Source organism: Pongo pygmaeus, chromosome 1 (genome assembly GCF_028885625.2).
Source record: "Pongo pygmaeus isolate AG05252 chromosome 1, NHGRI_mPonPyg2-v2.0_pri, whole genome shotgun sequence".
Taxonomy (NCBI): domain Eukaryota; kingdom Metazoa; phylum Chordata; class Mammalia; order Primates; family Hominidae; genus Pongo; species Pongo pygmaeus.
The window spans coordinates 67,346,039-67,363,376 of record NC_072373.2 but is presented as its reverse complement, the minus strand read 5'-3'; the positions used below and the strand labels follow the sequence as shown (position 1 = coordinate 67,363,376).

General features: G+C 39.1%; 1 protein-coding gene across 1 annotated transcript in view; it reads left to right on the top strand.

Annotated features, from left to right (window-relative positions):
• The window catches only part of RGSL1 (regulator of G protein signaling like 1), a 114,579-nt gene that overhangs the window by 2,318 nt on the left and 94,923 nt on the right, over nt 1-17,338 (top strand). The window contains exons 2-4 of the mRNA XM_054484636.2: nt 1,500-1,582; nt 5,860-5,934; nt 7,531-7,660. Coding sequence (XP_054340611.1) covers nt 1,500-1,582; nt 5,860-5,934; nt 7,531-7,660 — 288 coding nt within the window. The remainder of the gene's footprint in view (nt 1-1,499; nt 1,583-5,859; nt 5,935-7,530; nt 7,661-17,338) is intronic.

The following is a 17,338-nucleotide window of genomic DNA, read 5'->3' as shown; positions in this document are numbered from 1 at the left end:
TTTTGAGACAGTCTCACTCTGTCGCTCAGGCTGGAGTGCAGTGGTGCGATCTCGGCTCACTGCAACCTCCACCTCCTGGCTTCAAGCGATTCTCCTGCTCAGCCTCCCAAGTAGTTGGGATTACAGGCTCCCGCCACTATACCTGGCTAATTTTTGTATTTTTAGTAGAGACAGGGTTTCATCATGTTGGTCAGCCTGGTCTTGAGCTCCTGGCTTCAAGCAATCCAGCAGCCTCAGCCTCCCAAAGTGTTGGGATTATAGGCATGAGCCACCGTGCCTGGCCAGGAGTTTCTAATTCTATTTCTATTATATGAAGCCAACAACCACCAGTGTCATCAGGAAAAATGATTGTTTAGTTTTCTTATATCATAACTACATGTTTGTGACTGTGCATGGCACTTACTGTCCTCATCAGATGCTTAGGTTGAGAGATGAGCTTAGGGCATAGTATTCGGACCCATTTTTCAGTCTTTCATTATGAACTTTGGGTATGACTGAGTGATGGTGGGCCATTGATAAAACAATTAGTTTATTATTTACTAGCTGAACATTGTGCTCTAAGGAGCATAAATAGTCAATTAGAGGAAACTCTAATTTACTAAAGAAGTTAGTTGCTTCATTCACCTGGGGTCTCCGTGTTTGGCTTTATGACATTCAATATTTATCTTCTTGAATTAACTTGGGCAGCACAATGATGATGATCACACCTGAGAGAAGTAATAAGTATGTTGCATGATCAAATTAATATTCAAGAAAGCTCTTGTCAGGCAGTAATGTTGGACCAAACCTACCAAGTTGAAATTTGACTGGAATAAATGTACATTCCTGCCCTTGGTTTCTGAAATGTGACTGCATAAGTAAAAGCATAATGGAGTTAATAGTGTAATACAGAGCCCCCAAAGCTAACCCCATTTCAGGCCCCATTACACTAGCATCAGATGCAACCTAGGCAAGGGTTCTCTTCTGTTCTGCTCTGGGAAGCATTTGAAGTGTTTCAGTTGTGAGTACCACTCCAGCCAATGAGAGAACCAGATGGAGAGAAGGCCATGTGAGGAATGGGTTGAAGAATTGCTTGGTGACTAGCCAGCGGGGTTGGAGGTAAGCAGACGTCTGTGATGTCTTTATAAATACTGGAAGCACTGTCCCTTTTAAGGGGACTTAAGTGAATTCTGTCAAGCTTCAGAGGGCATAATTTTTACATATAGAAGGTAAAGGAAGACAGTCGCAGTAGGAAAAAAGTAATCTACCACTTCGCCTTCTTCATAAACGGAATGGGCATACCTGAGTCAGTGAGCTCCCCACAGCTGGGAGTGTTTAAGCAGAACGATATTGAAAAAGAGAGTCCTGGAGAAGGGGAGAAATTGAATTGGATGACCCTAAAGGCTGTCATCATGCTGAGATTTGGCAATGTGAAATGATCCATCCGATTGCTGCATTTTCTGAACCTGAGTGCAATTCTGGTTCATGTTTTGTTTTTTTATTTCTCTCTCTCCATATAGAGATAATTCGTTCTACAAATCTTATAATTCTGCTAGAGGATGAAATCTTTGCCGATTTTTTCAACACATTTCTTTCCCTCCCGGTAAGAATTCTCAGATTTAAATACAAATATTTCATTAGCAGCTGAATAGTGAATCTCACAGATCTGAGTGACTTTTTTTGTTTGTTTGTTGTTATTTGGGGTTTTACTAAATGTCTTCTTAAATAAAAAAACTCTTTTAATTTGAGCAAATAAACATGAACCAGAACCACCTTTAAAATCTCCAAAAGCTTCCTATTGTTGATGTCATCAGATCCTAAATCCCCAGCCTCCTTACTTGCCTTTACGGGTCCAAAGTTACTTCTCATCATACCCTCTGCTGATTCCCAGTGCTCTGTTGACAGAGGTCTACCCTCACTGGGTACCCCTGGCATTCCCGCACCTCTGAACCTCTCCTTGGGGTGTGTTTGTTTTCTGCCAGGAATACCTTTCCCATAGTTCCACCTACGAAAATCTTAAATACTCTTCAAATCTCTGCTTAAATTCCATTCTCCTTAAGGAATTCCTAGGTCGTCAGCATTGGAACCTCCTGATGGGAACTTCTCTGCTTCTGAGCCCCTTGGCACTTTGCAACGCTCTTGAGTTGTATGTGTGTGTATGTATGTGTGTGTGTGTGTGTGTGTGTATGTGTGGCCCCCAGTAGATTATGAGACAGTGAATTTCTGCAGGGCAAGGACTGAGGATTATTTATTCTGCTCTACTCCCTTTACCAGGTGTGTAGTGCATAGAAATTGTTGTTGACTGGAACAAACCTCTCTGTTTCCTTAATCTATGCAACTAAAACAAACCTCAAACATGAAAGTATTCTTAAATTCAAACCTGGACTTATCCTGAATCTTTTTTGGTTTAAATCCTTGGTGACATTTTAACACTGGTGCCTTATGAATTGTGGCTCATCTTGATGCACCCTTTCCCATAAGATGGTATATACTAAAAGGCGAAATTTCAGTCAAGTGGGAAAAGCACCCTCTATATCCCACACATGGTTATTGGGTGGTTACTTTGTGCCAGTCCCTGGGCTGGGCTTAGTATTGGGGATGCACATATTAATGACACCATCCCTGCATCCCTGTCCTCATGGAATTCCCAGTCTAGTGGGAGAGATATTTATTGAAGGTCTGGGTGACATGACAGAAGTTTTTAGGAGGCAGTGGGAGTACAGTACTCATGAGAGAGAGAGATCATCCCTACCTGGAAAAGTCAGGAAAAGCTGACACAAGACAAATATTAAAAGACAAGGAGGTACTTGACAGGTAACTGGAAGCAGAAGGTGAGGAGGAAAGGATGCATAAAGAAATAGGAGGAGGCGGGGCATGGTGGCTCACGCCTGTAATCCCAGCAATTTGGGAGGCCAAGGTGGGGGGATCACCTGAATTTGAGAGTTTGAGACCAGCCTGGCCAACATGGTGAAATCCTGTCTCTACTAAAAATGCAAAAATTAGCCGGGCGTGGTGGCGGGAGCCTGTGGTCCCAGCTACTTGGGAGGCTGAGGCACGAGAATCACTTGAGCCCAGGAGGCGGAGGTTGCAGTGAGCCGAGATTGCACCACTGCACTCCAGCCTAAGTGACAGAGCGAGACTCCACCTCAAAAAAAAAAAAAGAATATAAAAATAGGAGGAAAAGACTAGGGAGTGAGTAGCAAGAAAAGCAAAAGCATTATAGACAGAACAGAGAAAGTAAAGGCACCAAAGAATACAATCCTTTGACACTTTGGGGCAAATTGTAAGTAACTCAGGAAGGCTGAAGAACGGTTGTAAGGGTGAGACGCCACAAGAGATAAGCTGCACAGGCAGGCTGCGCCAAGCCCTGGAGATCAGGCAAACTATGCCTAGGAGTTTGGACACTACCCTAAGGTATTATAGAGCCATCGAAGGATTTGAAGTAAAGGAGTAACATGTTCAGGCTTTCATCTGAGAAAACTACTCTGCAGAGGTCTGGCCAACGGGTGGGCAGGAGACCTTAATGGAGGAAGAGAAAGCGGTTAGGAGGTTGTTTCAATCATCTAGGTGGGAAGTAATGAGGGTCTAAAGGGAAAGGGGAGAGGAGGATAGGATAAGTAGAGGAGACTGTTAACAAAACAAAATATAGGACCATGTCACTGTTCAAACGTTGGGCAAGGTGGTAACAGGAAGAAAGGAAGCAAGGGTAACAGGTTTGGGTGCTTGGATGGATGGTGGTGTCAGGCAACAGGATTAAAACGAGGATAAGGAAAAGACCTCTCGGAGAGTGGGTCTTTTATGTGTTTCTCACTCTTACTATTGTCTCTGCCACTGTCTTAATGAAGGTTTCAGAAGTAATCTTTTTTTTTTTTTTTTTTTGAGACAGATTTTGCTCTTGTTGCCTAGGCTGCAGTGGCACAACCTCAGCTCACTGCAACCTCCACCTTCTGGGTTCAAGTGATTCTCCCGCCTCAGCCTCCCAAGTAGCTGGGACTACAGGCGTGCACCACCACGCCCAGCTAATCTTTTGTATTTATATAGAGACGGAGTTTCTCCATGTTGGTCAGGCTGATCTCAAACTCCAGACCTCAGATGATCTGCCTGCCTCGGCCTCCCAAAGTGCTGGGATTACAGGCGTAAGCCTCCACACCCAGCCAAGAAATAATCTTAAGACCCGTTAATCAGTCAATTCACCAACACAATTAAAACAATTCACAATAATGTTCTAGAAACAGAGAGTGATGTGGGGAGGGGAGTTCCAGCCAAGAGTATAAGAAAGTCCTCGCCGCTTAGGCAGCTGTGGCCTATAAAGAGAGACAGCAGTAGTAGTTCATGTTGAATACTCCTTAAGTTTACAAATTTCTACCACTTAATTCCCATAGTCACCGTGTGAAGTAGGAAGTATTTTCCCTTTTTACCAATGGATCTCAGAAGTTAAATGATTTGCTGTAATCCCAGCACTTTGGGAGGGTGAGGCAGGCGGATCACTTGAGGTCAAGAGTTCAAGACCAGCCTGGCCAACATGGTGAAACTCCATCTCTACTGAAAATCTAAAAATTAGCTAGGCGTGGTGGCGCATGCCTGTAATCCCAGCTACGAGGGAGGCTGAGGTAGGAGAATCACTTGAACACGGGAGGCAGAGGTTGCAGTGAGCCGAAATCGTGCCACTGCACTCCAGCCCAGGTGACAGAGCCAGACTCCATCTCAAAAACAAACAAACAAACAAAAAAAAGTTAAATGATATGCCTAAGATCACACAGTGAATCTAGGGCAGTTCTAGGAGCTGACCAGGTCTGCTGGCTCCAGGCCTGATGTGTTTTCCACATTAGCCTGTGCCCTCTATGGTATAAATGTCAGGTAGTGAAACTGCTTCCAAACCCCACTCCCACATAATCTCACAACTTCACAGTCCTACTGCCACTCCTTAAAGGTAGCTTAACACACCACTCAGGGTGTGTTGTGTTACACACTGAGTGCAGAGCAGAGAGAGATCCCTAAGGACTGAGTCTCCTTTACAGACTTATAATTGTAACATGCAGACAGCAACATCACCTTCCTTCAGCACCTCACAGCCAGTGACAAGGGATAAATGGGATTGAGGGAAGAGGGCCATAGACTAACAAAAGTGTGAGGCTGTTCATCTTGGGGAGATGGTCAGACTGACATGATGTGCTGAGAGTTCAGCCAGGAATTGGAGCTTCAGCTCGTCTAGCTTTCTGCAAATACTTCTGGGACACTTTGAAGACATTTTGTTGCCCATGGTGAGACTGCTTAAGTTTACGTACCTGTAAACATAGAAGTCCTTTCCCATCCATTTCAAAGGTGGTTGCCTAGGTGACAGTCTCTTTTCCATGACAAAAGGGGATGGTATCCTAGAATTACATTATCAATTTTGGACACTCTCAATGCCTCCCTATGTAATTTGTATCCCCAATCTCCACATCTTTAGTCCTCTCTGTCTTCTCCAGTTTAGGTAAACCCAAAGCTATTTTTCATTGGGAAAACGTTTTAGACATTTGCTAAGTCCAGGGAGAAAAGTGAATACTGCATACACAAAGTAAATACGTTCTAATATCATGGGCCTTGGCCTTTGCACACAAGCAAATAGCTCTCAGGTCGGCTCAGGCTCCACAGGAAAGGTAGCTCCCAGGTTGGGGCATGGTGGAGCCAAAAGATAAATGCATCTTGCAATTCAGTCTGTTTAGAGCTTGTTTGCATGTGTGCAGGGCAAGTTGATGCAGTAGAATAAATTTAAGAATTAGTGCCCCTTGAAATAAAAGAGCCAAGGAACCTCCCTTCCTCTGTGGCTGTAGATGGACTGTGTCATATACATGAAGAGAAGCTCTACTCCCTTGACTGTTTCCTAGCTTTGTTTTGCAGGTTTTTGGTCAGACACCATTTTATACTGTTGAAAATTCACAGTGGAGCTTGTGGCCAGAAATGCCTTGTAACTTGGTGAGTAAAATTCTTCAGAGGTAGAGAGTTTATGGTGGAGAATGAGAGAACTATAATTGTTTTTTGCTGTTAATTTGTTTTTGTTTTTGTTTTTGAGATGGGGTCTCATTTTGTCACCCAGGCTGCAGTGCAGTGGTGTGATCTTGGCTCACTGCAACCTTTGCCTCCCTGGCTCAAACAATCCTCCCACTTAAGCCTCCCAAGTAGCTGGGACCACACAGGCACTGCCACCATGCCCGGCTAATTTTTTGTATTTTTGGTAGAGACAGAGTTTCACCATGTTGCCCAGGCTGGTCTTGAGCTACTGAGCTCTAGCAATTCACCTGCCTCGGCTTCCCAAATTGCTGGGATTACAGGCCTGAGCCACCGTGCCTGGCCTGAGGGAACTATTTGAAATGTGAATTGGGAGAGGGAGAAAAAGAGGAGGTCCAGAGGGTAACTATAGGAGAAACTGTAAAGCAGGTGTAGAACAGACAGCATCAATCCAGGTCTACATTTCTCCTTTTTACATTTTTTACCTCTTATCCAAGCAATTGCTGGTGAATTCTTTCCACTATATTCTAGTCCGTAGTTAGCAAATGGAATTCTCACATCTACCGTGATAGGTTAGACACTTGGAAACTGTCCTGAGAAGAGCTTTAAGGGCACATCTAAGCAAGAAAGAGTCTGGGAATTGACTGGCAATGTCTGCGATGGATGTGGGATGGGAAGTGGCAGCCCATGGGCCACATAATTATTGTCAGTATGCATTATCAGATATAGATCAAGATAAGATGCTTCTCTGCAGTTTCTAATGACTACTCGACTATTCTCCAGAGGCATGTTTTTCTCCCAATTTTTTTCTTTATGCCCTTTTTCTTTTTTCTTATTTTTCTCCTTGTCCCCACTCCTGTTTTCCTTTTCCACTACGTAGACCTGAGACTTACCAATGGCTTCCACATCCCCTACAAGGGAGCATGTAGGATCAGAAAGACCACTCTAAACCCTGATAACAACAAGGTTTTGCTTTCCCTGAGTTCTGGAGAGTTGAGAAAAGACATTCTATTCTGACGCTTATGTTTGATTTCCCAAGGATAACCCTGAAAGCTGAAAAAAATCTCTGGGGCTTGATCCTTCAGAATATATCCTGTATTCTAAATAATGCTATGTGTGAATCTTTGTTTTTGTATATGTAGTGCAATTGATAGGGGTTAGGAGCTCGTTAGAAATTTGAGTGTGTTTACAAAGAAGCAAGTTGAATAGAGTTATGATCTGACACCACAGACCCAAATCTTTTCTGCTTTTCTTCTGTCAAGCAAGACTTAGATTTTTTCTTTAACAACTTCACTCAGGGATAAGAAATAATTTTTTCATGAAAGATCAAGCTTTTTATTTTCTACTGATCCATTTACTTCTTTGCAAGTCTCTGCTCCTCTTTGATACTTCTTTTTTTTAAGTCCAGGTTCCAGGTTTATAGAAATTATTTTTAATCAACACACCTATCCTTCTGGCCAGACACTGCAAGTGTGAGGTGATTAGTTGCCACTTACTAAGTTGTATTTTTTTAGCAGTTCAGTTTCATTTAGCATTTTTGTTTCTATTTTGCTTTGACTCTAGATTGCCAAATACAAAGGGTTATTGACCTGGTTGGAAAAATACCGATTACATTTCTTCTGTAAAACAAACTTGTGTTTCCATTACATTCTCTGTCAGGAGTTCATCAGTTTCATTAAGTCCCCAGAAGGAGGTAAGCATTGGTGTGCGCATGTGTGTGTGTGTGTAGAAGTATAGGAAGTCACATTTCATAATGATCTTATGCCTGTCAGTACTACAGTAAGGTACAAATATTGGCTGAATTTATAGATATGTGCATAGCCCAGCCCATGTTTTGGCAATAGGCAAACTTTTAGCCTGAAATATTGGTATCAACAGAAATATGCAGGAATCTGATGGACTGGGCTGTTTATCTCGTTGTAGCCAGAAATGAGAAAATTAATGGTGGCCGCAGAACATAGTAAAATTGCCTAATTTAGAACCAACAGATTTCACCACCTTCATTACTACCATCTGGTTTAAGCCTCCAGAATTTCTTACCTAGTTAATGAAATCATCTCTTAATTTGTCTCCTTGCTTTTACTCTTGCTCTCTTGTTCATAGAAGCCAGAGTGAGCCTCTTAAAAAGTAATTGGTGGTGGTGCTGGAGGGACTTCCAGGAAGATGATGAAATAGGAAGCACTAGGAATCTGTTTCCTCATCTAGACAACAATTGTACTGGCAGAATCTGTATGATGTAAATATTTTGAAACTCTGGAGTCTATTGAAACTTGCAACTTTCGGGGAAAGTTTAGACAGTAAATTGTAGTTGATCTCATTCAATTTCAGCTCTTTGCACAGTAGCAGCTACTTACCCTCAACCCCAGCCCCATGGCACACAGTTGTGTACATGTTCCTGGGGTAGCTTACAGGAGCCAGGGTGGGCAAAAAGAACCTTGTCTTCCAAATATTAAGGATCTGTGCTCCGACTGCTACTTCTGATCACAGAAGTACAGACAAAGACGTGGGCACTCGTTGTTGTACTTTCCCATTGTTGTAAGCCCCTCTCGCTCTAGCTGAAGTGATTTTTAGTGGATTTACAGAGCTGACATCTTCCCCCTTCTTCATTTTTCTCTTTTTTTTTTTCCTTTTGGGAGGCAGATCTTAAGGATTAGGGCATTCAAAAACAACTGAATATATGGAGAAAATTAGAAAGTAACTACCTATGCTTAAAGAAAGTTGCAGGCTCAGAAAAGATATAGGGAGACAAGTTTACGCCTCAGGCTAATTCTTGGTACAGAGATATCCTACAATAATAATAATAATAAAAACAATTAACAAAAATAACAACAAAAAACCCCCCAGCAAACTCTGTGAAAAGGAGGGAATCTGATTTCCAGAGTTAATACATCATTAGGTTCAAATATTCAGTTTTTAACAAAAAAAAATCAGAAGGCACACAGAGAGGAAAGTATGGTTAATTTAAAGAAAATAAAGATAAACCTAAAGAAGCTGTCCTTGAGAGAGCTCTGATGGCAGAATTACTAGATAAAGACTTTAAAACAACTGCCTTAAATATGGTCAAAGAACTAAAGGAAGATGTAGAGAAAGTCAAGAAAGTGATAAATGAACAAAATGGAAATATTAATACAGAGAAAAACCTTAAAAAAACAGAAGTAATTCTGTAGATGAAAAGCACAACGAAAATGAAAATTTTACTAGAAAGATTTAAAGGCAGATTAGAGCAGGCAAAAGAAAGAATCAGTAAATCTGAAGATAGGACAGTAGAAACTATTAAATCTGAGGGACAGAAAGAAAAAAGTTTAAAGAAAACTGAACAGAGCCCCTTGATGGGACTTGTGGGGCACCATCAAGCAGGCCAACACACACACATTATGGAAGTCTAGAAAAAGAGTAGAGAAAGAAAGGTGCAAAGAGAATATTTGAATATATAATGGCTGAAAACCTCTCAAACTTGATGGAAGACATGAATATAGACCTCAAAGAGCCCAATGAACTCCAAGTGAGATGAACGCAAAGAGATCCACACCAAGACATATTATACTCTTGAATGCCAAAGACAGAGAGAGAATGTTGAAAACAGTAAGAGAGAGAAATTATTCATCACTTTACAAACGATATTCATAAGATTATAAGCAGATTTCTCATCAGAAACTGTGGAGTCCAGCAGGGAGTAGGTTGATGTATTCAAAGTTCTAAAAGAAAAAAAATAGCCAAGAATCCTATATTCAACAAAACTGTCCTTCTAAAGCAAGGATGAAATTAAGATATTCCCAGATAAACAAAAGCTGAGGGAGCTTTCCCACAAGAAATGCTCAAGAGAGTCCCGCAGGGTGAAATGAAAGAACATTAGATGGTAACTTGAAGCCATATGTAGTAAAGATCTCAATAAAAATAAATATAATACAAACATCATAAAATCATAATAAAAATAATATTTAAAAGCTATCATCATTGTAATGATTTATAACTGCTCTTTTTGTTTTTTCAAGATTTAAGAGATTAATATATGTTTTAAAAGAATAACTACTCGTCTAAAAGATAGTATTGTAACTTTGGTTGGTAACTCCACATTAAATTTTGTTTTCCACATAATTTAAGATATTAATGCACGTTAATTAATTATTAGTTTATATTTTCGGGAACACAATGTAATTTTGTGACATCAACAACCAAAAGAGGTGGAGTCAGAGCTGTCAAAGAAGCAAAGTTTTTGTCTGTGACTGAAATTAAGCTGACATAAATCAACTTAGAGTGTTATAAACTTACAATGTTAAATGTAATCTTCATAACTGCAAGGAAAATAGCTACAGAATTTACACAAAAGGAAATGACAAAGGAATTTAAATGTTTCACCAAAAAATCAATTAAAAACAAAAGAAGACAATAATCCTGGTAATGCAGAACAAAAGAGCTATAAGGTGTATAGAAAGCAAATAACAGAATGACATGTTTCTTCTTAATAGTAAATTACTTTAGGCCAGGTGCGGTGGCTCATGCCTGTAATCCCAGCACTTTGGTAGGCCGAGGCAGGCGGATCATGAGGTCAGGAGATCAAGACCATCCTGGCTAACACGGTGAAACCCCATCTCTACCAAAAATACAAAAAAATTAGCCGGGCGTGGTGACAGGCGCCTGTAGTCCCACCTACTCGGGAAGTTGAGGCAGGAGAATGGCATGAACCTGGGAGGCGGAGCTTGAAGTGAGCGGAGATCACGCCACTGCACTCCAGCCTGGGCGACAGAGTGAGACTCCGTCTCAAGAAAAAAAAAAAAAAAAAGGAAATTAACTTTAACTGTAAATGGATTAAACTTTCCAATAAAAAGACAGAGATTGGCAGAATAAATTTTAAAGCAAGATCCAATTACATGCTGTCTGTAAGAGACTCACTTTAGAGTCAAAGACATAGATAGAAAATGAATGGACGGAAAAAATATTCCATGTAAATAGCAACCAAAAGAAAGCAGGGGTGCCTATAATGATATCAGACAAAATAGACTTTATTTAATTTATTTATTTTTATCCTGCACTGTCTTCCCTCCCCTTCCAAAATAGACTTTAAGTTTTAAAAAAAGTTTACAAGAGACAAAGAAGGACATTACTTGTTAATGCAAGTTTCAACATATCAAGATGTAACAACTATAAACATCTACACACCTAATGACAGACCCTCAAAATATATGAAGCAAAAATGGACAAAACTGAAACAGAAAATAGACAATCCTAAAATAATCATTGGAGACTTCAATACCCCACTCTTAATAATGAATAGAATAGTAAGACAGAAGATAGGTTAGGAAATAGAGACTTCGACAATATATTAAACTAGCTAGATCTAAAAGACATATACAGGACACTCTACTCAACAACAACAGCATACACATTCTTCTCAAGTGCACATGGAACATTTTCCAGGATAGATTATATATTAGGCCAGAAATTCTCAACAGATTTTAAAAGAGAACATACAAAGTATCTTCTCTGACCACAAAAGGATGAAATTAGAAATAAATAACAGAAGTTAAAGTAGAAAATTCACAAAATTGTGGAAATTAACGCAGTATTAAACAATGGATCAAAGAAAAAATTACAAGGGAAATTAGAAAATCCTTAGAGATAAATGGAAATGAAAAAACAAAACTTATGGGATAAAATAAAAGCAGTGCTAATGGGAAAATTTATAGCTATAAATGTTTACATTTTAAAAAGAAAAATCTCAAATAACACAACTTTACAACTTAAGGCTCTAGAAAAAGAACAGTAAATTAAACCCAGAGCTAGCAGAAGAAAAGAAATAATAAAGATTACAGCAAATAACAATGAAATAGAGAAAATCAATGAGATCAAAAATTGGTCCTTTGAAAAAGTCAGCAAAATAAACCTTTAGTTAAGTGGATTAAGAAAAAGAGAAGACTGGCCGGGGGTGGTGGTTCATGCCTGTAATCCCAGCACTTTGGGAGGCCTCGGCAGGTGGATCACCTCAGGTCAGGAGTTCGAGACTAGCCTGGCCAACATGGTGAAACCCTGTCTCTACTGAAAATACAAAAATTAGCTAGGCATGGTGGCGGGGTCCTGTAATCCCAGCTACTTGGGAGGCTGAGGCAGGAGAATCACTTGAACCCGGGAGGTGGAGGTTGCAGTGAGCTGTGATCATGCCATTGCACTCTAGCCTAGGTGACAGAGCAAGACTCTGGCTCAGAAGAAAAAAAAAAGAAGACTTAATAATTACTAAAGAAGACTATAAATCATTAAATTCAAAATGAGTCTGGGCATGATGGTTCATGCCCGTGATCCCAGAACTCTACAAAACCAGGATGAGAGGATTGCTTGAGGCCACAAGTTCAAGACCAGCCTGGGCAACATAATGAGACCCAATATTCACAAAAAATAAAAGTAAAAAATCCAGACAGGTGTCATACATCTATAGTACTAGCTAATTGGGAAGCTGAGGAAGGATGATTACTTGAGCCCAGGAGTTTGAGGCTGTAATGTAATTACATTAATTACATTGCTGTAATGTAATTACATTAATTATATTGCTGTAATGTAATTACATTAATTACATTGCTGTAATGTAATTACATTAATTACATTAATGTAATGTAATGAGGCTGTAATGAGTTCTAGCTAATTGGGAAGCTGAGGCAGGAGGATTGCTTGAGCCCAGGAGTTTGAGGCTGTAATGAGGCATTTGATATGCCACTGCACTCCAGCCTAGGTAACAGAGCAAGACCCTATCTTAAAATAATAATAATAGTAAAGTGAAAGTGGGGACATTACTATCAATTCTACAGAAATAAAAAGGATTATAGAAGAGTACTCTGAACAATTGTACACCAACAAATTTGGTAGCCTAGATGAACTAGAAGGGTTCCTAGAAACACAAAATCTACTAATGCTAAATCAAAAGATATAGAAAGTCTGAGTAGAATGGAATACTATGCAGCCATAAAAAAGGATGAGTTCATGTCCTTTGTAGGGACATGGATGAAGCTGGAAACTATCATTCTCAGCAAACTATCGCAAGGACCAAAAACCAAACACTGCATGTTCTCACTCATAGGTGGGAATTGAACAATGAGAACACTTGGACATCGGAAAGGGAACATCACACACCGGGGCCTATCATGGGGTTGGGGGAGGGGGGAGGGATAGCATTAGGAGATATACCTAATGTAAATGACGAGTTAATGGGTGCAGCACACCAACATGGCACATGTATACATGTGTAACAAACCTGCACGTTGTGCACATGTACCCTAGAACTTAAAGTATAATAATAATAAAAAAAAGAAAATCTGAGTAGACCTATAACTAGCAAAGAGATTAAAACAGTAATCCAAAATCTCCTGACAAAGAAAAGTCCTGGACCTGATGGTTTTGCTGGTGAGTTATACCCCAAACACTTAAAGAAGAATTAATACTAATTCTTCTTAAACTGTTCCAAAAGATTGAAGATGCAGGATCACTTTCTCACTCCTTCTTTGAGGCCAGCATTACCCTGATACTAAAGCCAAACAAGGCACTATAAGAAAAGAAAAGTATAGGCCAATATTCCTGATGAACATTGATGCAAAAGTCTGCAATGAAATACTAGCAAACCACATTCAACAGTATATTAAAAGGATTAAACACGATGACCAAAAGGGATATTTTTCCTGGAATGCAAGGATGCCTCAATATATGAAAATGAATAAATGTAATATACCACATTAACAGAATGAAAGAAGAAAACTACATAATCATCTCAATAGATGCAGAAAAAGCATTTGACAAAATACAGCACCCTTTCATGAAAAAAAAATGTCCAACGAACTAGGATTAAGAAGAAACTATCTAAACATAATAAAAGCTACATATGAAAAACCCACAGTGAACATCATACTCAGTGACAAAAAACTGGAAGCTTTTCCTCTAAGATCAGGAATAGGAAATGCCTGATTTCACTAATTCTGTTTCACACCATACTGGAAACTCTCACCAGGCAATTCGGCCAAAAGAAGAAGGAAAAATAAGAGACATCTTAATTGGAAAGAAAAAGGTCAAATGATCTTCATTTGCAGATAATGTAGTATTTTGTAGAAAAATCCAAAGATTCCACACATAAAAAAACTGTTAGAACTAAGAAATGAATCCAGCAAAGTAGCTGGATACAAAGTCAAAAACAAAACAAAACAAAAATCAGTTGCCTTTCCATATGCTTACAATGAACAATCTGAAAGGAAAATTGTGTGAACAATTTCATTAAACAATAACATTAAAAAGAATAAAATACTTAGGAATTCACTTAAGGAGGTGAAAGACTTGCACAATAAAAACTACAAAACATTGCTGAAAGAAATTAAAGAAGACATAAACAAACGCCTCCCATGTTTATTTATGGATTGGAAAACTTAATGTTGTTAACATGCCAATACAACCCAAAACAATCTACAGATTCATGCAATCTCTATCAAAATCCCAATGACATCTTTTGCAGAAATAGAAATGTCAGTCCTAAAATTTCGAAGGAACTCCAAACAGCCATAACAATTTGAAAAAATGTTCAAAAAAGCTGGAGGACTCACCTTCTGATTTCAAAACTTACTACAAGTTTATAGCAATCAAAACAGTGTGGTGCAAGCATTCTTATACACCAATAACAGACAAACAGAGAGCCAAATCATGAGTGAACTCCCATTCACAATTGCTTCAAAGAGAATAAAATACCTAGGAATCCAACTTACAATGGATGTGAAGGACCTCTTCAAGGAGAACTACAAACCACTGCTCAATGAAATAAAAGAGGACACAAACAAATGGAAGAACATTCCATGCTCATGGGTAGGAAGAATCAATATCATGAAAATGGCCATACTGCCCAAGGTAATTTATAGATTCAATGCCATCCCCATCAAGCTACCAAGGACTTTCTTCACAGAATTGGAAAAAACTACTTTAAAGTTCATATGGAACCAAAAAAGAGCCCTCATTGCCAAGTCAATCCTAAGCCAAAAGAATAAAGCTGGAGGCATCATGTGATCTGACTTGAAATTATACTACAAGGCTACAGTAATCAAAACAGCATGGTACTGGTACCAAAACAGAGATATAGACCAATGGAACAGAACAGAGCCCTCAGAAATAATGCCGCATATCTACAACTATCTGATCTTTGACAAACCTGTCAAAAACAAGAAATGGGGAAAGGATTCCCTATTTAATAAATGGTTCTGGGAAAACTGGCTAGCCATATGTAGAAAGCTGAAACTGGATCCCTTCCTTACACCTTATACAAAAATTAATTCAAGATGGATTAAAGACTTAAATGTTAGACCTAAAACCATAAAAACCCTAGAAGAAAATATAGGCAATACTATTCAGGACATAGGCATGGGCAAGGACTTCATGTCTAAAATACCAAAAGCAATGGCAACAAAAGCCAAAATTGACAAATGGGATCTAATTAAACTAAAGAGCTTCTGCGCAGCAAAAGAAACTACCATCAGAGTGAACAGGCAACCTACAGAATGGGAGAAAATTTTTGCAATCTACTCATCTGACAAAGGGCTAATATCCAGAATCTACAATGAACTCAAACAAATTTACAAGAAAAAAACAAACAGCCCCATCAACAAGTGGGCAAAGGCTATGAACAGACACTTCTCAAAAGAAGACATTTATGCAGCCAAAAGACACATGAAAAAATGTTCATCATCACTGGCCATCAGAGAAATGCAAATCAAAACCCCAGTGAGATACCATCTCACACCAGTTAGAATGGCAATCATTAAAAGGTCAGGAAACAACAGGTGCTGGAGAGGATGTGGAGAAATAGGAACACTTTTACACTGTTGATGGGACTGTAAACTAGTTCAACCATTGTGGAAGCCAGTGTGGCAATTCCTCAGGGATCTAGAACTAGAAATACCATTTGATCCAGCCATCCCATTACTGGGTACATACCCAAAGGATTATAAATCATTCTACTATAAAGACACATGCACACATATGTTTATTGTGGCACTATTCACAATAGCAAAGACTTGGAACCAACCCAAATGTCCAACAATGATAGACTGGATTAAGAAAATGTGGCACATATACACCATGGAATACTATGCAGCCATAAAAAATGATGAGTTCATGTCCTTTGTAGGGACATGGATGAAGCTGGAAACCATCATTCTCAGCAAACTATCGCAAGGACAAAAAGCCAAACACTCCATGTTCTCACTCATAGGTGGGAATTGAACAATGAGAACACATGGACACAGGAAAGGGAACATCACACACCGGGGCCTGTTGTGGGGTGGGGTGAAGGGGGATGGATAGCATTAGGAGATATACCTAATGTTAAATGGTGAGTTAATGGGTGTAGCACACCAATATGGCACATGTATACATATGTAACAAACCTGCACATTGTGCACATGTACCCTAAAACTTAAAGTATAATAAAAAAAACAAAATAAAAATAAATAAAAAACATTGTGGTGGCATAAATGCAGACATATGGAAAGATGGAATAGAATAAAAAGCCTGGAAATAAACCCTCACATATATGGTAAAATGATTTTTGACAAGGGTGCCAAGACCATTCAATGGGGAAAGGACCATCTTTTCAACAAACGGTCCTGTGTAAACTGGATGTCCACATGCGAAATAATGAAATTGGACCCTTACATAACACCCTATATGAAAATTAACTCAAAATGGATTGAAGACCTAAATTTAAGGCATAAAACTATAAAACTCATGAGAAAACATACGGAGGGCAAAATCTTCACAACATTGGATTTGGCAGTGATGTCTTGGATATGATAGGAAAGGAAGAAGCAACAACAAAGAATTGGGCTTCATAAAAAATTTAAAAATTTGTACATCAAAAGGTACTATCAAAAGTAAAAAGGCAGCCTAAAGAATGGAAGAAAACACTTCAAAATCATATGTCTGAGAAAGGATAGATATCCAGAATATATGGAGAACACCTAAAACTCAACAACAACAAAGAGCAACATGACTCAAAAATAGGGAAAAGACTTAATTAAACAAAACATTCCTCCAAAGAAGATATACAGATAGCCAATAGCACATGAAAAGATGCTCTACACGACTAATCATTAGGGAAACGCAAATCAAAACTATAATGAGATACCATCGCACACCCATTGTGTACCAAAAAAAAATAAGATAACAAGCATTGGTGAGGATATGGAGAAATTGGAACTCTTTTGCATTTGCTGGTGGGACTATAAAATGGTACAAACTGTGGAAAACAGCATGGAGATTTCTCAAAAATTAAAAATAGAATTACCATATGGTCCAGCAATTTAACTTCTGAGTATATACTCAAAAGAATTGAAAGCAGGGTCTGGAGAGATATTTGTAC